The 25,966-nt window shown below is 51.2% G+C and overlaps 2 protein-coding genes across 2 annotated transcripts in view; both read right to left on the bottom strand.

The window, feature by feature from the left end:
- Window positions 1-6,413: 6,413 nt before the first annotated feature.
- On the bottom strand, window positions 6,414-15,752 carry SLC2A2 (solute carrier family 2 (facilitated glucose transporter), member 2). The gene is made up of 11 exons (XM_010139023.1): window positions 15,720-15,752; window positions 15,007-15,102; window positions 14,224-14,498; window positions 13,606-13,730; window positions 12,363-12,478; window positions 11,161-11,323; window positions 10,549-10,736; window positions 9,400-9,504; window positions 7,864-7,965; window positions 6,774-6,977; window positions 6,414-6,605 (listed from the first exon to the last, which is right to left on the bottom strand). The coding sequence occupies exons 1-11, from the start codon at window positions 15,750-15,752 to the stop codon at window positions 6,414-6,416; spliced, it is 1,599 nt and encodes a 532-aa protein (XP_010137325.1).
- Window positions 15,753-21,216: 5,464 nt separating this feature from the next.
- The window catches only part of TNIK (TRAF2 and NCK interacting kinase), a gene marked incomplete at its 5' end in the record, with an annotated part of 38,986 nt that continues 34,236 nt past the window's right edge, over window positions 21,217-25,966 (bottom strand). Inside the window, 3 exons of the mRNA XM_010137909.1 lie at window positions 21,217-22,757; window positions 24,565-24,704; window positions 25,303-25,462. Coding sequence (XP_010136211.1) covers window positions 22,674-22,757; window positions 24,565-24,704; window positions 25,303-25,462 — 384 coding nt within the window. The remainder of the gene's footprint in view (window positions 22,758-24,564; window positions 24,705-25,302; window positions 25,463-25,966) is intronic.

Raw genomic sequence — 25,966 nt, 5'->3', positions numbered from 1 at the left:
GCTCCCCGTGTCCCCTCCGGGCCGGGCGCTAGGCTGTCGCACAGAACCGTTGTGGTGGGAATAGACCTGCCAGAGCGAGTCCAGCCGCTCCCCCGGCACTGCCAGGTCGCCACAGGTCCCTCAGCACCACCTCGGCAGGTGTGAAACGCCCCCGGGGACGAGGACGCCACCACTGCCTTGCGCAGCCTGGGCCAGAACTCCGCAGCCCTCGTTTACCTTTGCACCCCTGGTCTGGTCTGGTCTGGTCTGGTTGGGACAGGGCTTCTCCCAAGAAAGGTTGGACGGCATGGTTGTTGAGGTCCCGACTGTGATTCTGTGATTCCTCATGAGGCATGCTTAACCGATCTTTATCTGCTCCGTGTCTCCGCTCTCAGAATAATCAGAAGCAAGAGTGTTCTGCAGTGGTCAGTCAGAAGGGCTTGACCTTGGCCTGGAGCTGCCAAGAAGCCATGACAAAAGCTTGGTCTCACAGACAGACTCGAAGCTGAGGTTGCTCCACGTCCTGCCTGTTACCGGTGACACCAATGGTGCAGCCCTCGCAAGCCTCCGGCACCCACCCCTGCCCTGTCTGAGGAGAGCTGCGTGGCCATGATCCTTCTGAGAAGCCAGGTGGCTCCTCAGCAAAATGAAGCCAAATGCTTATTTTTGTTAATACTCTCCAGGTCAGATGCCTCAAGACTTTTTTTTAGCTGTTTGACCAGATTCACCTGTGGGCCGTTCTGTGGCGCTGGCCCACCCCCGCACCAGACAAACCAAGAACTGCAGAAATTCAGTGCATGTGTGGCAGCATTGTCAGAGCTGGCCTCTGCCACCCGCACCAAGGGCTCCAGTGCACTGTCCCATGCTTTCTGCCCCGAGATCCCCAGTTCGTCATCTGTGTTCTGAGGGAGTTGCTACACGAGTCACGTTTAACATCACATTTTTAAATCGTTCCGTTTATTTAATTTGTGTTAATTGTTTGCCTGCGGTCCCATCCTTGGTTCCTAAGATCCTTCTCCAAATCCTACAGCGTGTACGCGGGGAGATGGGTTTGACTCTCGCTTACATGGGGCCATCTATAATGCTGCTGTGGGTTGAGGCAGTGGTCCGCTCCTCTTCCCGTGGATGCCGCCTCACCCAGCCCTCTCTGGAGAGGATATGCTTCACCCCGGGGAGCTGCCCGTTTTTTTTCTGTGCTGGTTGATAAGCAGAGTCTAGGGCATTCTTCTCAGTGTCTTTATATGTGTTCATTTACCTGCAAGTGTGTGACTAGTTGCACATGCTCTAGGGCTTTATTTTTTTCCAAGAAAATACTGTGTGGGACAACTATGAACTATTCTGAACCCAGACTGGAGCAGGCGGGGGCTAAGCACTACTGACAATTTTTTTTTCCTCCTCAAGTATCAGATTATAAATTTGGTTGATTTTCCACAAGCGTTTCTACTGAAGTGCAGCTGTAGATATTTATTTCTGAGAGACAGAACAAGTATTCCAAGGCAGCTTTTTTTGGAGATTCAATAAGAAAATGGGAAATCAGCTCTGTCGGTCATTGCTCACCAGCATCGTTCCTTTGGCTGGATCAAGTTATTGTCTCAAGCATGTTCCTTGGTAGTACTTATGTGATTGTCCCCCTTTTCTGTACAACAATAGCAATTTCGTTTCAAAGCCTACTTGTAAATGCTGTGCCCTTTCTCATTTAAATGCATTTCCTTTCCAGTGTTGCACAGCTGGGTCACACACACATCTGACAGCCTGAGTCCTGGGACACCCAGGCGTGCCTGGAGGCAGAAGACGGTGTCGGAGGAAAGCCCTGTGAGCCAGCCGAGAGAGGGCTGGTGGCCGAGCTGCGGTGAGCAGTTGACCCAGCCCTGCTCCCACAGTGAGCACTGCGGGAAAGTAGAGGGAGGCTCCTTCACCCTCATGGTTCAGGTCACAAAGTTAGAAGTACCGGGTGGTGACCAGCGTGGTGTAAACAGCCCTACTGCAACATGAGCAGTGTCTCTGGCCCAACTGCTGAGCTGTCTTACCTGGGAGCCCACCAACGTGTCCTGACTGAGGTGAGGGTTCACACTGCCTTCTGGGCACAGCCTCAAGCAGGAGGACACGAGGGACATGACAGAGGGTGGGGACCGATGATCCCCACCTCCGCAGGACAGTGCTCTGCTCAGCAGAGCCTCTGAGCTCCCACCTATGATCGCTGTGCGGCATGAACTGGATCAAGGAGCCTCTGCAGTCACCTTGGCGCAGGCTCCCCTCTGGGGCTGCCACGGTGCTGGTGCAGTGAAATCCCACCTGCACCTGGGGGCCCTGACGCTTTTCATAGTCCTGGACCGAATACAGGGAGGCAAAACCCCAGGGCACTCCCCAAACCTTGGCTCTGCAGCTCTATCCACAGCCTCTAAAACTTCGGGACTGCTGATCTACAGCCAGGATTTATTGCTACCCTGCTGCAGAGGAGATTCTCTCCCTTTCAGCACAGCTGTTCTAGTGGTGCCTCTGGGTAAAATTGACACTTGTTGGTTCAGGATTTAGTAAACACTTACTTGACACAGTTACCTTAAATTAAATCTTAGGCTTACACATGCTGCTGGATCCAGACCTGGTGTCCTGCCTTGCGATTCCTCAGCTCCCATAGGTTTCAGTGAGACAAGAGGATGCTGAGCGCCTTGGGAAATGCGCTGCACCTCAACGACGGACGGTGCGGTACGATGGTTCAGCTTCATCCTTGTCAGCTGGTTTGACGCAGGAGGTGGACGGTAGCGCGTCTCCGTGATGAAAAACAAGTTGAAGTGAGGCAGAAAATCAGTGATAAATTAGTGTGGAAAGTGGTAATGGGGCCAAATGTCCCGAGTTCATTGGATTAGGGAAGTCAAACTAATTTTAAAACTGTGTCTAGAGAGTGGGAAATGAGGTATCGCTCGCCGTTTGTCTGACACAACAGAACACTCTTAATGGCTGTCATCGCGGCACATTAGGAAAACGCTGTCAGAGCTCTTGCTGACAAGATGCTTTCTCAGGGATTATTAATTCTATTGCTTGATTAGCTAACCACAGCATGGGAACACATTTCACGTGTTAACTAAAGTGCAAAGACCATTTAGCTAATAAGCATGACTTGGTCTCTTAAATTTTCTTAATGATTAGCAACTTAGTCAAACTGTTACTCTGAGAGATAAAAATAATGATTCTCAAGAACAAGTCTGAACTGGACCTTGCGTGTGGCAAGGACAGATAAAGCGTACAGTCCTAATTACCAGCCTGATGTGACAAAAGTAAACGTAGCTGCAGATATAACCTCCTGCATCGCTGCACGTGGTAAAAGGGCACTTGTGATAGTTCAGCCCAGTGAATCAGCTCTGCTGAGGACAGGGGTGGCTGCAGCCTTGAGCAACCATGAGCTGAATTGATTTGAAACATTCCGGGATGAGCAAAGCACCTTCTCTGGGAAAATACACAAATAAATGATAACATGAAGGTACGTTGTCCGGTTGTGGCCCAAGAAGGCCGGAGAGTGTCTCCGGTGGGAGGCCCCAGCCTGGAAGGAGAGCCTGACTTCACGCAGCAGCTGCTGCCAGGAAGCAGAACCTGAAAGTCAGCACTGACAAAGCACAGGGTCCGTCCTGTTAGCCCGCAGGATTCACAGCCTGTGGGCAGCAGACTGGGAAAAAATGAATTATTGGCACGTGTAGTCTGCTGTCTCTGAGACTCCCACTTCAAACTACGTGGTCTTCACTATAGCTCAGCCTAAAGCTTCACAGGGGTGCAGGATGAATTGAGGAGAGAATATTCACAATATCCACACGGGTTTTTACAGAGTCATTTTACTGAAGTGCCTCTGAACCCCAAGGCAAGTATTCCGGGAGGTTCAGGGCTGTGGCTGTGGGTAACGTCAGTTACTTGTTAAAGTAAGGTGTGCGCCGCACTGCAGTGATGGGACCAGGCTTTCTGTCACCATTCGCCTGGCAACACACAGGAGAACAAAGACTGGCTGCTCAGGTTGGTGCTGAATAAATGAGTTACTGACGCTGTCCCTGACCGATGCCCCTCGGGCGTCAGGATGAAGCTCTGCGGAAGTTCAGCGAAGCAGTTTCGGACATGTCAAACTACCTGTATGACCATTGTGTGGCTGTAGCTTGAGTCACTCTGTACAGACTGTCGGGCTCACAGGGACCGAGCAGGGTTGTTCAGCACCTTCTCTGCCACCCTGCCTCCTGTTCCTGGCTCTGCCCTTAGAGCAGAGGCAAAGCTTCTTTGAACTCCATCTCTCCTCAAATGTTCCTCCTGCCTGTTGTGCCTAGAGAGGCCCCAGCACCAAGTTCAAAGCTGCACCAGTGTCCATGAAGCAGATGAGTGTTTTACAGTGGGGTTTTACTGGTGGGCAGTGGGGACAGCTGGGGTAGGTGCTGGCACACCTCTGGTGAGGGTTCATCCCAACACTGAGCTAGCTCCCACCGGCTCCAGCAGCCCCGCAGTCTCACCTCTGGACCATGCATGTCAAAGGGATTGAGCTGAAGGCTTGCACAGCAACCACCACCCATGGAGTGAATGTGTTCTGCCAGGAAAATACCTCCCATCTGGAGCTGGGCATGTCTGAGATGTACAGAGGGGAAAAACCACCACAGCGCAAGCCAACACATGCCGTAGATGTTGTTCATTGTCACTTTTATGTAACAGATGTAGATAACATTGCAGAAAGCAAGAACCCATCTCTTCTCTTTACATCCAGACAATCCATTATATGAATTCTCTGCAGCAGACACCACGGAGAGCTTCTGAGCCTGCCGCCTCAGCTAGCCTCACCTGGGGAGTCCTGTTTGCAGCACACAGACTGCTTGACCCAGAGCCTGCGCCCCAGCTCCGCTGCTCTCTTCTGTGCACCCCAGCCTGGACCCTGGTTCCCACACACCCTGCCCCAGGTCCCCCACCACTGTAGCACAGGACAGCTCTGACCCAGTTCTCTAGTTAAATCCCAGTGGTCACTCCAGGAAAGCCTTTGGTGCAATCTTACTGCTCCAGTGCACGTACCTGGGCCAGACACCTGTCCCAGTGGACCTCACGGCTACACTTCCAGTCACTTGGAAAGGACCAGAATTTGCTTTAAGGTCTTAATACCATGAGAGTAAAGTCTACAAAGGAAAGAAGTTCAGGCACATGAAAAGGAATGTGAACCTTCCCTAAAACCAAACCCATAGCAGCAGCCAATGGTCCTTCTTGGCCCATCTGTTCTCATCCTTTTCACTGTGTTTCATCCTCTGTTACATTATGGTCACCGCTTCACTGGCAGTTGCAACGAAAAAACTGCTGGTGGTTCATCTCTAAATAAATAATGGGCTTCTATCCTGAGAAAGTTGCTAGAAAGTAACCTGGCGTCACAACAAGGAACATACACACCTTAAAAGTCAAGCCAACGACGAGCAGGCTTTTACAAGGATTCCAATATCTCCCCCGCAAGGGCGAGAAGAATCCTGTGGCTCTAAGCATCGTACAAAAAGAAGGGAAGGCAGACACGGAGGGTGGGGAAGGGGAAACAGAGAGGGGAGGTGACCTGGCAATGGTCACGCTATGGGACAGATGGCAGCAAGACTTGAGTCTCCCAGCCTGGAGGCCAGGAGTGCCCGGGCTGTTTGTGTGGTCAGTGATGTGCTGTGTCTTGTGTTGCAGCAGGGATAAGGGAGGGAGGAGAGGATTCCAAGGGGGAAAGAGGAGGCAAATGGTCTGGCTGAAACAACAACAAAAGGGCACATCAGCCCAGCCAGAGTTCCTAAGATTCTCCTAAAAAATATTGTGACTCAAGAAATCCTTATGAGATCAAACAGTATTTCTGTAAAGCATGGACAGAAGAGCTAGCAAGGTCATCCCAACCATTTCAGGTGGGATCCACCTTCCTCCTCTGCACAGGCCAGAGTAAGGGGGAGTTTGCTCAGCCTGTTTTCCTTAACACCTCGGGCGATCGGTGCCGTGTGCTGGTGGCACAACTGCACTAGCAGTTGGTTTCTCAAGGCATCAGATCACTCAGCGGAGGAAGCAGCAAGCACAAAAAGGTGGAAATAGGAGGCTACAGAATCAGCTGACCCCTCTTTCCTTCATCCCGGCTGAGTGATGACCCTGCTCAATGTAATGCCTTGCCAACTAGTAAGACCATCGTCCCACCGGGGTCTTCCAGTGGGGCATGGGGACACAGGTGTAACATACTCCTCCCGTCCTTTCCCTGGCTCATCCCGCAGTCCAGCTGTACTGAGTATTTCAGAGTAAAACACCAGGTTAGCACCTGTGGCTTGGAGGTGTGAGCCACAGCAGCCAGAAGGAAACTGATGGATGGGTCCTCCTGGTCTACCAGCTGCAAGGTTTGTATGAAATGAGACTTTTGCCCAGTGTTTTTCCTGCGGTGCCTGAAGGAGGTCCATGCTTAGTCCCTCCTGTCTGGATGGCAATGTCTATGCCTTCTCACTGCCATGGAGCTCTTCCAGCTCAGTCATAGCTTTGGCTGGATGCTTCTTGCGGCGGAACACAGCTGCGATCTCCTCAAAGGACTTGCCTTTCGTCTCCGGTACTTTGAAGTACGCAAACAGAAAGAAGACTAGAAGCAGAACCGCGAAGATCACAAACACATACGGTCCACACAGATCCTGCAGCCGGGGAAGCGAGAACAGGGGACATCACCATCAAGCACCGCAGGGATGGCTTCCCCATCCTACCCCAGGTGGCTGAGGTGCCCAGCGGGGCTGGGGTGTGGAGATCTGGGAGGACATCCACGTCCCGCTGGGCTGGCATTTGGCTTTAGTGGGATTTCTTACCGCTATGTACTGGAAACACATTCCCACGATGAAGTTGCAGGCCCAGTTGCAGAAGCCGCGTGCGGCGATGGCAGCGGGCCGCGGGCCTTGGCTGAACAGTTCAGCAACGATAAACCAGGGGATGGGCCCGGGCCCGACTTCAAAGAAGATGACGAAGAGGAAGATCGCGACCATGCTGACATAGCTCATCCAGGCAAACTGGCTCTGCAGAAGGGTGCGCTCCGTGTTACAGTCTGAACACGACTCTCATTAATTATCACTAATTACTTTAATGACACTTCTTTTTCAGAAATTTCTTTCTATTCAGGCAAGTGGGGACTGGACATGAATAATTAAAGCTCTAAACTCTTGTGCCAGGTGCTGGCTGGGCATGTGGTGCCAGCGTTGCTGCTTGCAGAGGGATGTTGGAGTTCACGGTTGTCAGCTCACCTGTACCTTTGAGCTGCTCCTTGCTTGCAGCATGGCCAGGAGGATGCGAAATGGGGCTGTCTTTAACAACCTGGGTGTTTAGTAAAGGAGGCCACCCCTCATTTGGTTTTACATCTTGACAGGGGCTTGCACCAGTGATTTGGACTGACTTTGATGGGGACCAGCTCCTGGGGACCAGAGGATCTGCCTGTTCTGACCCATGACTCACAGCCTGACCCCTCTCCTGAGTGTCAGAAGGAATAATTTGTTCCTTTTTTAAGAACAAGATGCTAGTCCAGCATCCCTACGCCAAGCCAGGGAGATGCAGGCTGAGGGTTTAGGTACACACTGTTGGCACGTGGAGGTATGCCCTGGTTTTCTTGGCAGGGAATAGCGCATTTGCTGTGTAAGGAGCCGAGGTTGTCAGTGGGCTCAGGGAGGGGTCAGGGGATACACGTCCCTTCTAGCAGCACTGGGTTATCTCATGGACCAAAGAGCGCAATGAACTCAGGCACTGCTGTAACCAGAGATGGCTCCAGTTATGGCCACTTTGAACCGTCCCTTCTAAGGACAAATGTTTTCTGAACTTCTTTGAGATGAAAATGCAAAACATTCACTTTAAAGGGTAGTTTGTTTTCTCTCATTTGCAAACCATGGAGAAAAAATGGAGAGGGATCCTTACCAGGAGCACGAGTCCAACTGTCATGGCCACGGCGCTTATTAACATGCCCATCAAACCAGCCAGGAACAAGGACCGCCTGCCTGCCTTCTCCACCAGAAAGACCTGTAGAAACACATGCAGCAGCTCAGTTTCCAGCACTGCCACTCTCAGGAAGTTCCATCAGGTCCATTAGCAATGAGCAACTGTTACCCAGCACACCACACTCCTGCTTTTTTGGGTCTTGTGGTTGAGATTTCTGTGCTGGTTTCCAGGGGTCAGAAGCTCTGCTGGTGGCTGTTAGGGAGCCAGACTGAGCAGCCACCTTGCCAAGGGCAAGGAAAAACCACAAATACTTGGAGCTCATGCATTTCCAAGCTCCCAGGACTTCCCACCACTCCTACATATATATTGCTGACTGTGGACTTTTTTCCTCTTATTTTTTTTTTTTCTTTTTTTCCTCTGGAAGAATAAACTTGCTGGGTCCATGCTAGTTTAGAAGCACCCTTCAAAACGTAGGATGACTCAAGTCACATCACGAGTCACTGCACCTTGCCTGTCCTAGGGCAGGGACAGTTGTGTAGCAACTGGAGTCAGGATTTTTCCTTCAGTTGCTCCCAGACTCCCTTTGCTTCCGTGGTAGCCACAAGGCTTAGCTTGCTCCTTCTCAGCTACTCTTGGTGGAACTCCAGTCACCTCATCCAACTTTTGACATCCAGGTCTGTACCAATCACTTCACCCAGTGGGAAAACGTAGGTAACTGCAGAGGACAGTGCATCTGGCCTGCCTTAAGATACCTCTGAGGCTGCCCGTTCCTTCCCCTCTGCTTGAAAGGACACCCTTGGCCATCAGCTCAACTTTTCCTGCTATCACCCCAAGTGATTTATGCTTCCAAGAGTCCATCTCTTTTGCCAGAGGCAGTTCATCCTGCTAACTCATGCAGTTGCAAAGGGCAAGCCTCTGCACTCCCTTCTACCTTTGCCAAGGTCCACCCGGCTGCCAGTGCCTCTTGGTCAGGGTCTGTCATTTATTGACAAATGCAGATCATTTTTAAGTGCTCATGGCCAAAAGAAGCAAAGAACACGTTTCCCAGGCTGCAAGTTCTGCAGCCCCAGGGTGGAGATTGAACTGCAGGAGACCCTGCAAGCTGGAGAGAGACCTCTTCCAGCTGCAAAACTCCGTGCCTCATTTCACAAGAAACATCACATTTTCTCCTCTGTACGGGATCCATGATGGACTACTTCTACCTGCATGTTGGAGAAAGACCTCTTAGAGCTGTGTATTTCTGCCTTGCTGGTCCTGCTTCGCGGTGGGTAAAAGTCCTTTGCTCCCTAAGTCTCTCTAGAGGTGTGAGGGAAACGGGCTTGGCGTTTCCTGATCTTCTGTTGATGGGCCATTCATTGCCTGCTGATAGTTGTGTTAATGCCCTCAGGAGAGACAAAGGAAGGGAAAGGCTGTGAAAAAACCCTGCAAATCCCGGCTACGGGGTAAAATCATGTTTCAAAACCACGTTGTAGCTTATGTGTTTTTGTAGTCTTTCAGGCAGAAATATTTACTCACGGAGATAACAGTGAAGACTGTATTCACCACGCCAACACCAATGGTTGCGTAAACGGGTTGGTCAACTCCAGCTCTCTCAAAAATGTTTGTTGAGTAGTAAAAGATCTATCAAAATACATTAGGAAGAAGGATTAGGCAACCGGGCTGGCGAAACTTTGTTCTCTTGAGGGAAGAGTTGCACTTGCTTGGCTGAGATGTGAAGTAATTTAATTATGATTAGTTTCTCAACTTCTAATGGCTTGTTATAATAATTAAAGCCGAAACTTTCAAAGGAGCCTGAGGGAGGTAAAAATCCCATTGAAATTGCCCTCCTGAGCTGCTGCGTTTGCACGTTTAAAACTGTTATTTTCCATGTAGTCCCGTGTTTGATCTTAAAAGCCAGATCACCAATGCCAGCCGTTGGAGACAAACATTTAACATGGCCAAGTTTCACAGGAATTTTAAAATATTCTCACTACGCTGGAATGACTCAGTCTTTCCCATCTCCCCAAGAAAAAGGCAATTCCTCTCTGGCAGAAGTTAAGCGCAGGGGGTGCTGACCCCGTGGCTCAAGCCGGGGCAGCTGGGCTCCGTGGGGTGTTCATTGCCGGCTCAGCCCCATGGGGATGGACATCCGAGCGTGCTGCTCTGCCTCAGCATGGGGATACGCTCTTAGAGTTTTGAAAGTGGTGGGACAGAGGCCTCAACCTTTGCAAAGTTGCCACCAGACTTTCAAAAATGCGAGTCTTCGCTGGTTTTGAAAAGGAGGCTCCATGCTCCTGGGGGTAAAATGGGGATTTCTGGTGTCCCAGGAGGTGCTGCAAAAACTGTTTAGCTAAAAATAGCTGGAACACGGTGCTTATGTGGTTCCTGGGGTAAGCAGGTAGTCATTAGAGAGAGCGAACTGCTGACGGACTCGGGTATAAGCAGAGTCACGGGAGAGCTCAGGGTGGCTCTGCTTGTCCCAGCTGGTTTCATGCAGAACTCCCTTGTCCCCTTGTCTCCTCCCGCCCTCCCGCAGTCCAGCTTGGCTGATGGTGGTGGCTGAGGAGCCTCCGGCAGTCATGGGGAAGCCTTCTCTTCACCCCTACATGGCTTGGAGAGAGCCAGCAGTGCCTTTTCGTGCTCAGGGTGGATTTGTTTAAAGGGAAACGCTTTTGGGAGGCTCACCGCGTTGATTCCCGAGAACTGCTGAGATATCTGCACCATCAGTGCCACAATGACAGCCTGCCTGTACTTCGAAGAGGTGAAAAGCTGCTTTATGGAGACTTTTTTTTCACTAGAAGCTTCTTGCTTTTCCTTTTCCATCTCGGCAATCTCTTTCATCGGATCACAGTTTCCTCTGAGCCTTTTCAAACCTTAAGAAAAAAAAAAGATGGACATTTAATTTTCAGTAAGGGGTAGAGTAAGGACAAGAACCTCTCTAGCGAAAACTCAGGGTAAGCCAACCACATGGACCATAATGTCCTCTTGCTCTGAGGACTTCTATGGCCCACCAAGCCCCAAAAGCGTGTTTGCTTGCCACGGGATCTGGTCTGATCTCTCAGGCATGATCTTACTGATGGAAGGGAGCAACACGCTGAGGCTCACCCTGCCCGCAGTGACACAAAAGCAAGCATGCCTTAGTCACTATACCTCCAAAATGCCACCTGCACGTGCTGCGTGGGATGGAGCAACTCCACCCAGTTCACGTGTGAGCCCTCAGCCGGGCTTTCCCTCCTGTGTTTGACACTACATGCAGAGTGAAAACCACTCCAGACGGGCCCACATTGCATATCTCACTTTTTTTAGCTTCCTCCACCTTCCCCAGTTTGATGTAAAGGTATCGGGGGCTCTCGGGGCACAGCAAGAGCAGGAAGAACTGTAGGAGGGCAGCCATGCCGGACAGACCGAGGAGCAGGGGCCACATCTCGTCGTTGCCCAGGAGGAAATCTAGTCCGAGGACCTGGAATAATTGAGGCACGAGTGAATGGCTTATTTTGCACCCGACAAAAAGAAAGCGATTGACCATGATGGCATTTTGAAGTGACAGCCTGGAGGAAAACTAGAAGCAAATACCAATTCTCAGCCCTAACAGTTTGATTTCCTCAGTTACAATGCACTTTTGCAAGGAGGGATTGAACCAATGGTGTGAAATGTCACGAGCGAGACTTTGGCTTACAGGTGCTGTGGGACAAACCTCTGCAAGCCTGTTCCCCACCTTGGAGTGACTTAGTCCTCCTTGGGCTGTGCCACCAGCAGGAGACCTGTGCCTGGCCGGAACCGCTGTGAGAACAGCTCAGCCAATACAGGCACGGCGGTGAAACGTCGTCTCCTCAGACTTGCCCTTTCTGGCTTTTTAGGTTACGGGTTTTTTATGGTCATACGTGTCCCACCATCTCCATAGAGGTGCAGAGCGTGGATGGAGCTCTACGCAGCACGGGATGCCCCAGCTGCTAACCGGAATGGTTTGAGCACTGGGGCCGCAGCACAAGCTCTGTATTCCCACAGCCCATGAGGCCGGCAGGACCCACATTATGAGCTTTCTTCCCGCCATGGTCTGTTCATAGTCTTTGGCTAAATCAGATTACATGAACTTTGTGGTTAAGTTTTTCTGGATGTGTTGGTTCTTGGTACGTTTAAATGCCAGCCTGTCACGTAGCTGGGACTCCTGCATGGTGGGAATTGCTGACGGGCATGTTGGACTCCCTGCATCTCTGGTGAAGCCATTTTTGAGCACCTGAATATCAGCGTTCTCCCGTTCAGGATCCGGCCTGACTCCAAGAGATGCATACAAAAACTTTGACGGGGAGAAATCATCTGCAGAAGTACCTTTTATTACATGAAAAGTTGTCTTTGTTAGGACACCTCCAAGTCAAGGTGGGACTTTAAGCCCATCAGAGCAGATTGCTTTGTCTTCTCCTTCAGTTTTGGGGTGGAATGGTGAGCGACGGCCCTCTAAGCTCTGAAATACCCTCTCTAGACTCGTGCGCTTTCCTTCTTACCTGGCTGATGAGGATACCCGTGACGATAGCAAGCTGGTGCAACGTCCCCAGCGCTCCTCGAAGGGCTGTGGGAGAGACCTCACTGACGTACATGGGCACGAGTCCGGAGGAGAGACCTGCACCGAGCACAGGCTGGCGTCACTTCTTCCAGACCACAGCTCAGCAATCCACAGAAACAGCTTCCCAAACAGGAAAGAAGGACAGAGCCCATGCACTGCATCCCACATCCCACCAAACCCCTCGTGCCGGACGGGGAACCACCTGCGCCTTGCAACGGTGCTCAGATACCCTGGATTCAGAGCCCCGAGCTGGGAAGCCTTTACACCTGCACGTGCTCTTTCCTTCTTACCTGGCTGATGAGGATACCCGTGACGATAGCAAGCTGGTGCAACGTCCCCAGCGCTCCTCGAAGGGCTGTGGGAGAGACCTCACTGACGTACATGGGCACGAGTCCGGCGGAGAGACCTGCACCGAGCACAGGCTGGCGTCACTTCTTCCAGACCACAGCTCAGCAATCCACAGAAACAGCTTCCCAAACAGGAAAGAAGGACAGAGCCCATGCACTGCATCCCACATCCCACCAAACCCCTCGTGCCGGACGGGGAACCACCTGCGCCTTGCAACGGTGCTCAGATACCCTGGATTCAGAGCCCCGAGCTGGGAAGCCTTTACACCTGCACACGCACATACGAGCCTGGAACAGAGATCGTCCATGGGGAGAAGTTATCACAGAGCAGAGAGCTTCCTGAAAGCTTGCCTTGAACTGTCAGAGCGCAGTATTGTATTTGCGTAACAGCAACAGCGATCATGAGCTGTTATTCTAGGACAATTCTAGTGTAATCCCAGATTATTTGCCTGCTATCTTATCCTCTCTACATAGAGCGCTCCTGTGTTCTCTGCTAGACAGGACTGTTGTCTAGGGAACCTGTGGAACGGCGTGGCTAATCATATACAGTTACAACAGCCACCACCGAGATCGAGCCTTGAGATGCAGAGGAGGGACTTGCTCCTTTTTAGGAGACATAAACTAACCTGGTTTCATGACAGAGCCAACCCTAATGCTTCTGGGAAAGATCCTGGATCGAGAAGGACAGACATAAGGAGAAGGGGAAACTCCCACCTGTGAAACCCTTCTGAACTAACAAAAAGAATTAAAAAATAGAGGAAACTCTGAACTGCAGCCCTGGAGCACCCACCCCCAGCGAGGGGCTGGTTTGCAGTGCTCGAGACTGCCTGGACTCACCGCAGTACAGCCCTGTGACTGCCCTCCCGGCAATGATGAGCAGGTGAGACGGCCCAAATTTCGCCAGCCCCATGAGGAGGTTCCCCACAATGGAGAGGATGTTCACCACCAGCATGGCCTTCACCCTGCAAGGCAGCAGCACAGCTCGTTGTGGCACCTCTCAGCCATGGCAGCCAGCGCGACTCAAGCTATTGAGTGACTTAATCAGCACCACAGGGGAAAACATAACGATCGTGGGCACTGCGGAGTATCGGGCAGGGGTGCAGTCGGAGTAGTTAAAGTGTATTAAACATCCTGTGCAAACGCTGTTCTCTGCCTTTTGCCGTGGAAAGAAGAGGGGTGGGTAGGGGGGTGGAATTTGTAAGTTAATCAGCTGCTCGTCTGAAGTGCTAAAATTTGCAATAAACCGATTGATTTATAACTGAAGGTTTGAATAAGCCAGATCTCTGTGACAGTTGGGACAGTATTTTGGGGGTTTGAGAGGGGTTTTTCTTTTTCATTAAAGTGAGGAAAATTACACAAATCACATTTCTACCGGAAGGAGTCAGTTCTAGGGGAGAATCAAACGCAAAGGCTTGGACTGCGGCACGCGAGTCCTGGCACGCCAGGTCCTCTCACCTTCCCAGCCGGTCGCCGATCCAGCCCACGGTGAAGGAGGAGACCATGCCGCCGACGGCGAACACGGAGACAGAGAGGGACCAGTACATGGTGAGGATGTGCATGGAGTGCGCGAGGTCCTCGCCGGAGTTGGCTGGGGGTGCCAGCGTGCCCTCAGTGCCACCCCAGGGTTCCGTAGCAGGGATGGGGACGGTGCCGTTCTCCACGGAGTCATTGGTGGCATGTCTGTCCAGGGGGGCAACGCCCAGCACACGCCCGTAGTGGGCTACTATCACCTGTGACAGGCAAAAAAGAAAAACACCGTCAGCTCCAATCTGTAACCACTCCCAACCCCTGTTCGGTGTTTTTTTAATGCCCCAGGAAAAGGTTTTCATCACAGGCTCCGCAGGGGTGGTATTGTGGGGTCCCCCACAGCTCACCAGCATAAGGACCCCAGTGGAGAGGAACTGTCAGGGCAGGCACAGAGCATCCCCCCTCATCCAACACCAGCTCCTGGGAACAGGGCGAGGTGCTGTCCTTTGCTCTGGGCACAGGGACCATGTTGCAGTGGGGAGGGCACCACCATGTCCAGAGCCCCGCTCCTTTCTCTGCGGCATGGCAGTAGGGGGTCCTTAACATTTCCTCACCTCGCTTCTTTATCGCAGGGAGCTTTGTACTGCAGGAAATAGCGCCTGGGGAAGGGACAGAGCCCTTCTGAGGGTCCCCACAAGGGACAAACCAGACCTGGCTGCCCTGAATGCCTCGTCCCTTGGCTGCGCACAGCTTGAAGGGGGCTCAGCTTACCTTCTGGGGGGCATTAATGACACCCAGGCTGTAGCCATACTGGAAGAAGCCCAACACCGCGGTGAAGACGGAGAGGACCAGCGTTCCCGTGAGGTGCTGGGGGAGGAAGCAGAAAACAGCCTCACCCCACTGTCCTAGCCCTGTCCAGACCTGGGGGGCTGCACCCCAGCACTGCCCAGGCCAGCAGCACCCAGGGACGCTGTGGCGGCAGCATGGGTGCTTTGGCTGGCTTCCCTTCTCCTTCAGAGATCGTGGGCGTGAGCAGGATCAGGCCCCTGGGGCAGAGCAGCGTTACCCCACAACGAGCAGTCTCTCTGCTGCGGTGCCCGTCCTCTCCCCAGTGCTCCTGGCGAGTGGGAGCTCTGCCCTGTACAGCATCTGCTCTGCCCCATCCCCAGCCCACAGACAGAAGCAGAGGAGCTAGGAAAAAAAGAATTCCCAAAAAGTGTTTTTCAGCAGAGCTGCTTCAAGTATGGTTTCCTTCCGTTGCAGTTAAAATTATTCAATGAGCTGACGGAGCTCTTAAAAATCAGAAAATAATCCCTTGACTCCCTTGTCCTCGCCTTCAGTATGCAGACATCAAAGAGGAAGTGATTAGGGGAGGGGGTTTGGGGTTCTGTTGGGTTTGGCCCTGGCAAACAATAAATGTAATAGCTCAGAGCTGGGATCCTGCAGAAATTCTAGGGCAAAAAATTCCTCCCAGCCACTATTACCTTCTCTTCTTGCATTTTGCTTTTCTTGTCCATCCCGCAGCTTGTCCTCTCGGGAGTGGTCACTGTCCTGGGCTGCTGAGCGAGGTGGGAGCTTGGGCAGGGAAGGAGCTGGGATGGAGGCAGCAAGAGTGGCTGGTGCTCCAGGAGATGGGACTATATCACCTCTGGAGTTAATGAGAAACCCAAGCCTTCCACGCGTTAGTTGGCCACTGCTCGGCTCAGAGCAGCCACCACCAATCCCTGTATTTGGGGGGACAAACGAAACAACGGGAGACCCGCAAAGACATGGAGTGGGGCTGGGGAATTCAAATGATCCAGCTGAAGGGCTAGTTTGGGGCTGTCTGCAGCGTGACATGGCAGGGACCCGGCAACATGCTACAGCCTCTCTGGAGATGTTTGACACCTTTCTTGTCTTCTGTGCTGGGTGCACGGGCTACGTTACAAACATCCCGCTGAATTAGCATGAAGAAACCCTTCCAGCTCATAGAGCAAAGCCGCTAGAAAATGACTAAGGGTGTTTTATTTAGATAGCGCTTGGCATCTGCTTTAAAATATGTCGATGTGTGCGTCTAACATCCCCAGCAAACACACATAAATACAGCTGTACACCGCTCCGCATGTACAAACACACCTGCCCGCACACACACAGTGCCCCGGGAGTGTCCAGAGACGGCTGCGTGCAGACAGGGAGCTGCAAAACGACCCAGAACGTTACGCTAAGAGCTGCATTTGCTGCCGAGCCCGCAGGGCCGGCAGATCGCTGCGCTGTCAGCTGTTGCTGATGCTGGCAGGTTCTGCCCGTGCTATCGAACACGACCGCTGCTGCCAAACATCACAGCCCTTCGGCTGGGCTCGCTCGAACTTTGCACGGGGCCTAAAGCTGGTCTGAGCTGGTCTCACCGAGAAGGTGATTAATGCTGATTAATGCCATTACCTTCCTGATAAGCTCCTGATGGGTCAGCAGCCAAGCTGGGTGATGCTGTCACTCAGCCAGGCTTCAAATGGGCACAAAATGTACTTTTTACAGAGGAAGAGCAAAAAAACCAGATGAGCCAAGACCACTAATCTTTGCACTGGTCTCCTCCAGCGAAGTAAAACTTTAACTGGAGGAGAAAAGTTCATTGCATTAATGCAGGCATTGATTCCAGCCACAGCACCTGCATTCCGCTCTTGGGTTGGTGTAGCAGAGGAGGGCCCCAAGGGAGGACTCTAAGGCCAAGCTTTTTGAAGTTTTCCCCAATATTTGTCCTCCCAAGTGAGATCTTTGCCCACCACGTTTGTTTGCTCGCTGTGGGTGGCTACCCAGGTATTTACGAGCACCGCTTCTTTGCACTGTGGTTAAATGCCTCCACGCCGGGGGCTGGCAGGATTAGACAATTAACAGGCTGCTCCAGTTTGACTGGGAAAACAAAAGAAAGCGCTGACCCAGTATCCCAAGCAGAAAATCTTGGGCGCTGTGAAACTCCTGGCCAGGTCCAATGTCCCCCTCCGGCATCCCCATTCCATCACAGGTACCCATGTGAGGGAAGATGATGCTTTCCCCCCTACTCTTCCCAGTCTATCAGAGACAGTTTGGGGCACAAAGGACATCTTCAAACAAAAAGAGCAAGCAGGGTGGCCTTCCTATGGCTTGTAGCCTGTTGTGTCATCGCTGCTGCTTACAGAGCAGAACCCTCCCTTAATCCGGCTTCCTGGGCAAGGGGGGCAGAGCGGCTGGGGAGGCAACTTCCATGGAAACTCTGGATGCCAAAGGCTGGAAGCCCCACAGCCACCAGCCTCCCTCAGCCAGCTCTGTTGGCAAAAGTCATGAAGCTATCCCCGGGCTCTCCCATCCCTTCCTGGCCCCTCCTACCCTCTCTGCAGGGCTGGATGCTGCAAGCTGGTGCCCAGCACTGCCTACCCTCTTGTGTTCGATCCCCAGATGATGCCAGAGTCTTGGCCCCAGACAGTTAAAGCACGTATTTAGCTCTCGGGACACTAACAGATCCCAGCCCCTGTGTTTTTCTGAACAGGGGTCTGAATGTGGACGTGCTGATGAGCTCGAGCTGTCCCTGAGGCTCGGGGATGGGAAAGGTCAGTGGGTAAACCTGCTTCCAGCTGCAGTCACTACCAAACGGGCTTGTCAGAGCATCACACCTTGACTGTTCCCTTGGAAAACTGAAGCACCACATTCCTACATGCTAGAGCACCGGGCCTGACTTCTCCAGGATGGACGATGAGCCCATCAGATCTCCTGCATGGAACAGCTGTTATGGGCCCACAGGCCATAGGGTGCAGATATAAGCACAGTGCTGCGCAGGAGCAGCACCGACCTGTCCCACGGCTGGAGAGCCTCAACAGGCAGCAGTTAAGAGATTCAACCAAGGGCACAGAGACCAAAAGGACAAAGGGGAGGCAGCACCTTCCATGGGGCCAGCCCTGGCATCCTCATCCTCAGCCAGAGAGATTCATCCCACAGTTTTTCAGGGAGCATGGTCTGGTCAGAGGTGAGGCAGGCAGATGACAAAAGCTGCTCTCCAGGCGTGAGGCTGAGCACTGCTGTGGGTCCAGGGAACCCCAGACTGAGGCGTCACTGCCCTTCCCAGGGAAAGCGCTGTAGAAATACCAACTCAGAATCACAAAATCAACTAGTTTGGAAAAGACCTTTAAGCTCATCAAGTCCAACCACTAACCCAGCACTGCCAGGTCACCACTAAACCATGTCCCTCAGCACCACAGTGACACGTCCTTTAAAGCCCTCCAGGGATGGGGACTCCACCACTGCCCTGGGCAGCCTGTCCCAGGGCTTCACAACCCTTTTGGGGAAGGAATTTTTCCTCATGTCCAACCCAAACCTCTTTTGGTGCAACTTAAGACCATTTCCTCTCATCCTGTCACTTGTTACTTGGAAGAAGAGACCAACTGCCACCTTGTTCCAACCTCCTGTCAGGGAGCTGTTGAGAATGAGAAGGTCTCCCCTGAGGCTTCTTTTCTCCAGGCTAAACACCCCTCTTTCTAAGACTTGTGCTCCAGACCCTGCACCAGCTTCGTTGCCCTTCTCTGGACACCTCCAGCCCCTCAATGTCCTTCTTGGAGTGAGGGGCCAGAACTGAACCCAGTGTTTGAAGTGTGGCCTCACCAGTGCCCAGTACAGGGGAACAATCACTGCCCCCGGCCCGCTGGCTACACCAGTGCTGTTACAAGCCAGGATGCCACTGACCTTCTTGGCCATCTGGGCACTCTGCTGGCTCATCTTCAGGCAGCTGTGACCAACCCCCATTTCACCATTTTCAGCACACCGCACACCCCTGGTGAGTGCTTTGGCCAGCGCTGCAGAGCTCTGTAGCTTTTCTCCAGAATCTCCAGCAAGATGCTGCTCCAAACCGCTCTCGTAGCTTCGCAATGCCCAAGTATGCAGAACGGGTGAATGCCAGGAATCCCCATCAGCAGCCAGCACCTTCCCCTGGGTGGCTGCGCCTCGCAGCACGAATCAGAACGATTCACGATGGCATCATTTACATCATTTCCAAACAACGGTGCTAGCATTACTGCTAATGCTTTATTTTAACAATGAAGTGGAAGGATTATGTGTCACGTTAGAGTCAGGCAGAATCACCATGCCTGCTGCCCGCAGTGTGTTGTGCCTGCTGCAGCCGGTGGTGTTGTTAAATTTAATGCTCTGTGATAAGGCAAGGGGTTGAAGTTTAGGGTTGGGCTTTGATTTGGAACACTTAACCATGTTGTCACATCAGTGAAAAGAATTCAAAGGTTCCAGAAGCACAGCGAGGCTTTCCCTGTGATCGGGGTAATTTGCACACCCGTTTTACTGCCTTTGGATCATTCAGAAAAAAAAACAAAAAAAAAAAAGGAAGAAAGAGAAATAAAATACAAACAGAAACAAGAAGAAAGAAAAGGGCCAGATCCAGACCATGAAGTTCTGGCTCTCCAGGTAAGAACAGGCTGATCAGAGGCACAAGAACACACTATAGGTTCCTTTTTTCTCTATATGTGCACAGCAGCCAGGGCAGGCAGCAGTGCTGGGGCCACCCGCAGGACAGCGCTTCACCCTTGCACAACACACTGGAGGTGGAGAATTTGGGGCACAACTGCAACAATACTGATGTGTTGGCCTTGCACCCTCCCAGCAAAAACCAGCGGTGTTAAACCAGGGGAGTTAATGGGTCCCTTCCCCCCTCCCCAGCTCTGGGTGGTGCAGCATCTCCTGGACAAGGAAAGCAAACCCAGCAAACCTCTTCTGCAGCAGCTCTGCGGAGCAGCAAAGAGCTGCCGCGGGGATGCGGTGGTTGCAACAGGCATCCTGCGCCCTGAACTGCATCCTTACTGCTGAGAACGTCTCTGCTGGGTCTCCTCAGAGCAGCCAGGCAGGCAGCTTTTCATCCTGGGCACAGGCACGGTGTGTTGTGGAGGTCCACCCTCGCCTTCGGGAACAGGCTGATTCAGTCCCCACTGCTGCTCACTACGTGATGCTCACATTGGCCCTGGTTATGCAGTGTCAATGTGCACCTTGTTGCCCGAGCAGGAAAGGACCTGCATGGGCTGAGAGCGAGAGAAGGACCTGCAGCACAAGAACTTCAACCACTCCCAGCAACCAGCTGAGCTCTGGGGCTGGCACCAGGGTCACCTTGAACATCCCACTTCTGCCCCAAAATACACAACGTGATCAACCCCAAAAGCATCTTGCAACAAGAAAAATGCCATTTGATAATCAAACGGGTTTGAAACCATTCGATTCCCACGAGCAGCTGCCTCAGCCTCACCTCTGAGCACCCTTGACCTCGGGAATGGCACCCAGCACCTCCCCAGTGGCCTCAGAGCTTTTCTTTCCTTTTCCATGGAGGGTACAACTCGTCCCTGAGGTTCATGCAGTATTTCACAGCAACTCTGTAAATAACTGAATCTGCGACAGGCTCAAGTGACTCCTGCGCTCACAGACATTATTTCTCATTCTCCTCCTGCAGCACTGCTCAGCTGAACAACTAAGTTACCTTTCCTGGGCAGAAACTTCCAGAAACAGGGTTTTAAAAGGAGCCCCAGGTTTTATTTCTTTAAACACTAAAATTAAGTAGTTTCTTATAGCATTGATCAAACACAACCATCGACTGACCACAATTTTACTTACAACAGGAGACAAGCAAAGCCAGGAACGTTTGGAGGGGAAAGCATGTCTTTATAACAACCATGGGCTGATTCTAGAGAGGAGCAGAAGTTTTCAGGTGGTGATGGTCCATGGAGACATCCCTCAGCTCTGCTTGCTGTTGGGCAGCATTGCAGGGGACATGTCCCGTACCCCGCACTCATCCTGCCCCAAACTGCCTCTTTCCCGAGACCCTCCAGTCAAAGGGCATCGCGACTCGAAGCCCTGAAAAGCCACTTTACCTCCGTGAGCTGCGATGCTCTGCCTGCAGGATGCTCCGGGTGAGGGGGGTGGCCCATCCCATCCCTGCCACCCCGCAACGCCTCTTACCCTCCATAAAGATTCGAGTTTGACCAAGTCCTGTTGATTTAATCATTTTTTAATAAAGCCATCATTACTGAGTACACCAAGATTGCCAGTTAAGCTCTCTATATGTCGCTGGAGGTAACAGCGCTGTGATTGACAGCGGAACAGAAGAAAAAAAAAGAACAAAAAAAGAAACCAAACCAAAAAACAAACCCCAACCGAAACGAGGTAGGTTAAAACCAGCAACACAGACCTTGTTATGCGACACCCCAACACCACAGGCGGCCATGCTTGCAGCTACTGAGAAAGAAAACCCCAGATACGCACTGAGAACGGAAATCAACTGAGCACAGTTTATAAGGACACGATTCAACCCGAACTAAACACACACACACGGTTCGGCACAGATGTTCTCTTCCACTGTATGTTGGGTAATTCCTAGGGAGTGGAGGGGGCGGAAAATGCGTAGAGATTCAGACCCTTGGCCGAAGAAACCAGACACATATGTATTTTTTTAAGCTCTTTACAAGCCCAATCCAGCAACACGGGGGACGGGCAGCTCGTCTCGTTGTCTCCATCCCCGCACCGGCTGCCTCCGCACGCTAGCACCCGGCTCCGGGCTTGAGGGAGGATGAGCACCCACAGCTCTCGCCAGCTTCAGCATCGGGGTCTGGCACCTGCGGCATCCCGGGAGCTGTCTGCGGCTGCAAATCCCGTGAGCGCAGGGCTGCTCCGACCTCTCCGCCGTCCTCTCCTCCTCCGATCCCCCGTCCCGGCACCCGCGGCCAAGCCCGGGGGCAGGCGGGCACCTCCAGAGCAACAACAAATGGCACCTCTGTCCCTATCAAGACACACCATTATGTGAAGATCCATATAGAAATATGGATGGACAGACTTGACAAAAATGGTAGCTGATTTTTATTAGTCTAAGGCTAGTAGTTTAGCCATTTAAAATCCATTTCCCAAAAGAGGGGAAAAAAAACTTATTATTTTTTCTCTTCTTTAAAAATCCGTTAAGCCGTTGCTGCCAAAAGCAACATGTAAATGTTGGTGAAGGCAAAAGATTCCTAAAATTACCCAGCTATATGGTTATGGCCTTCATCACAAAGATAAAAGGTACATTTATTGTGCTGTCTCTCACCAGATTTAATTGGTAACTTTACAACATACTATATAGTTGATGCTAGCAGGCAGACAGGATTAAAAACAGACTTTTTGACACTGTTTCTTTCCCCGTTCTTACAAAGTAGGGGACAAAGAAAAAGTAAAATTAAAAATAAAATAAAATAAAGGAAAACTCATAACCCACTATAACACAGCGTAATCAGGAGACCTCGGGGGGTCCAAGCGCGAAAGTCCATCCCTGCCCACAGCCCCCGCCGCGGAGCTGATATCGCCAGGGGAGCGGCGTTCCTCGTGGCCCTCCGCATCTGCCTCTACAGTGTTAGTCCACGTGTTTAATGTCCTTTAAATTAGAAATAATGCCATGGCGGTGAGTGCCAAGTGCTCCTCTGTTACCAGTTCATCATGGAGTTTCTGTTGAGGGTCATGAAAAACACTTGGCTGCTTCCTCCAGATCTCACCGATGCAAAAAATACCTGTTTGAAGCAAAAAAAAAAAAAAAAAGTTTTAATAATTTTTATCAAGAAAAGGTCTGTTAATGGTCTTGTTGAGCCATGAATGCGGGAGCTGCCCACGCCCCGTGGTTCCCTCTGCCTCATCCTCCTCGCCTCTCCTTTTCTCTGGCTGACAGCTGAACTGTTGTGTGAACCATTGCCCAGTTCCCAGTTTTCTGCGGAGCTCCGGGGCCAGACTCGGATCTAATCAAACCACTGTGAGCAAACACAGTAATAAAACCTCCCTCCTATCACTACGAAAGTGATCAAAAATACCAAGTCCATCACATTTTACTGCCACGACACCATTTATTATGCAATATTAATCAGTCATGATTTGGATCTTGCTAACGTTAACCCTGTGGGTCAGCATCTGCCTCGGCTTGAAGTGGTTTTTTACAGTAAAGTTAGTCCTGGTATTTCAGCTCCTCCTGAAAGTAAAGCTGGGGAAAACTCCTTCAATATGCTCAAAGCGCTGAAACTCTGTAGGAAAGACAGGAGTTTTGGTGCTTCTGTCAGGATCCACCAGCATCTGAGCCTAATGGAAGTCTTTTAAGTTACAATTTGCAAATATTGAAGAGGAGAATCTGTCCTTTTTAAACCCCCAAACTATTCAATCTTCACATGACTTTCACCATTAACCATTTCTCCAGAAAGAGACACATCAGATTTCAGTATTTCAAACCCCCCAGTGATCAGCTGGTTCCAGTATTTTAGAAAGACTGAGGTGGGTTTTTTCCTTTTTATGAAAACCAGGAAAAAAAAATCCCAAACAGGAGCAAACCAGAAAAAGAACTCTTTCAAAAAACCAGTATAAAACCAGCAGAGTCAGGTACTCAAAAGTGAGGAGAACAGCAGACTAGGGGTATGTGGGCCACCCAAATCCAGCTTCTCAGGCAGGTTCCCATGGCGTGCTCCACTGCAGGGTTGTGATACAGTTCTCCTGCAGAGCTCCAGCCTAACTCGTCGCACCAGGGAGGGCAGCACTCGACTAACGAGCAGCTGCTCACTAAACTCATCCTGGCCTCAAACCTTATTTATTGCATGTTATTAAACCCTGATCTGGGGACACAGCAGTTTCTTCACGTGTTACGTGATCGTGCGCGTTACGAAAGAACTCCCTGCTGCCTGGTCCTGCTTTATCTTGGTGAAACCTCGTGAGATGAGGACATATCAACAGCAGATGCAGACCTCAGCATTCCGCCAACTCTTCCATGCAAATATCCCTTTTCTTCCATGCAAATATCCCTTTTCCTCCAGCAATTTCTCCTCCCTTCATTCCCTGCACCCCTTGCCCGTCAGCAGCACCCATGGCAGGTGTCATCTACACAACAGCCGCATTCCCCATGCAGCTCTGATGACCCTCCAGAGCAGTATTGATCAGTGCTGTCCATGGAAAAAGATGGAGCTCCCTGGAGAAAATAGTTTCAGATGCATCAAAATGCATCTAAAAAAGCATCAAAATGTTTCTGCACCTGAACTCCCATCAGGGTCACTTAGTGCTACCAGTTCTCAACTTCTGGAGAGTTTACTTGGCAGCTCAATAGTTAATGTTCAGATGCAAGGCTTGGGAGAAAGTCAAGCCAAGTCAATGCAGATCTCAGCTAGAGGTGGAAGAGATCTTGCAGGTCTGCATCCACCGGAGAGAATTAATTGGGAGTGGGTTTCTGGGGACTGCTTATTAAACAGGACCTTCAGATTAATTATTAACCTCAAGATAAACCAGACTTAAGAGTCTAAAAGTGGCTTGTAGCTTAAAGCAGAGGTACAAGCTTTGAAGTGGACTTACCTTATCATTTCTTTCGCATAGAAACTTTAACCTTTGAGCTCGCTTGTGCATAAATACTCCGTCCAGGTGTCCTGTCTCCACTGACCGGATCTCAATAGCTTTCTCTCCCCAGCCCATTATTTGATTGGAATGAATGTAGGCTGTCAAAAGGAAGTGTCAGGGAGGTGTTAAACGTGTGCTGAGCTGAATATTATGCAACAGGCAGAAAAGCCCTCATCAGCTATTACTCAAAGCCTATGTGGATCAATGGCAGAGCTCTGACTGCCGCAGGCACGGGCAGCCAGGCATGTGCCTGTACGGACAGTAGGCTTTAAAGAGCACTTTTCAACAAGAAATTGCTGAATAATTTAAACAGAAGTTGTATCACTACTTCCAACTTCTGTGGGAGAGGAGCTGGGCAGTGGCTTGACTCCATGGGTCGTGGAACTGAGCAACAGCTCAGCCAGAAGAGCAACCTAAGCGCGCCCAGCTCCGCACACAGCCCCTCTTCCACTCAACACAGTATCCCACCAGCGCAACAGCTTATATTATCTTATACTTAAGACAAACCAGAGCTCAAATCTTCAAGAAGTCGCTTGCTTTTGTTATGGAGGACCAAACTGTAGAGACTTAACAACCCCATCTCTTCTCTGGCTGAGAGAAATCTCTGGATAAACAAAAGCCCTAACAACTCCATCTCAGCATTCTCCACTCCTCATCTCTCATCTCAAAGAGGTGAAGAGGAAGGGTTTGACCTACCCACGGATGTAGGCATTTCTCCCCACTGGAGCACCACGTCTTTAGTTATCCGTCCGTAGGTGTTCACATACACGCCTTCATCCTCATAGCACACAAGCATCTCCATCCCGTCTGTTTTAGGCAGGATGACAATGGCGTGAGGAGTGATATTGCCCTGAATCTGCAGTTAAAACAAACCCTACAAGTCAGAATTGCGTTGAATGGAGGAATGAGTTGGGGAGAGGGAGCAAAGCCCTAGAAAAACAACCCCCCAAACCAACCCGAGAACAAAACCCTCCCTCCATTCACGGAACAGGCATTGGCTTTCAGAGATAAGCCTGAAGGGGAATAAACTGTCATGTTTACCCCGCCATCAAAGCTGTCTGGTATGTTAAGGATAAACAGGTTCAGCAATTACAGAGAGATCAAAACATACGTGTCCCCAAGACTGATGGCTGACACTTGCCTGCAACACAAATAAGTGACTGCTGCCTTGATGAATTCATCTGCCATTCACACTAAGGCAAATAAACCCAGAATTTTACAGGTGGTAGGGAGGAAACAGTCCCATTTTTTTGGGTGTTGAGCAGCAGGCTTCCTGAGATTTGGGCTACCCTAAAACTGCAACCTTCACCTGGGCAAAGTGTGCCGCCTCAGCCAGAACAAGTGTTGGTGAGCACGTCTG

This window comes from Buceros rhinoceros, unplaced genomic scaffold (assembly GCF_000710305.1).
Source record: "Buceros rhinoceros silvestris isolate BGI_N320 unplaced genomic scaffold, ASM71030v1 scaffold1270, whole genome shotgun sequence".
NCBI lineage: Eukaryota > Metazoa > Chordata > Aves > Bucerotiformes > Bucerotidae > Buceros > Buceros rhinoceros.
The sequence above is the reverse complement of the archived record's forward strand: the minus strand, read 5'-3'. Positions and strand labels throughout refer to the sequence as shown.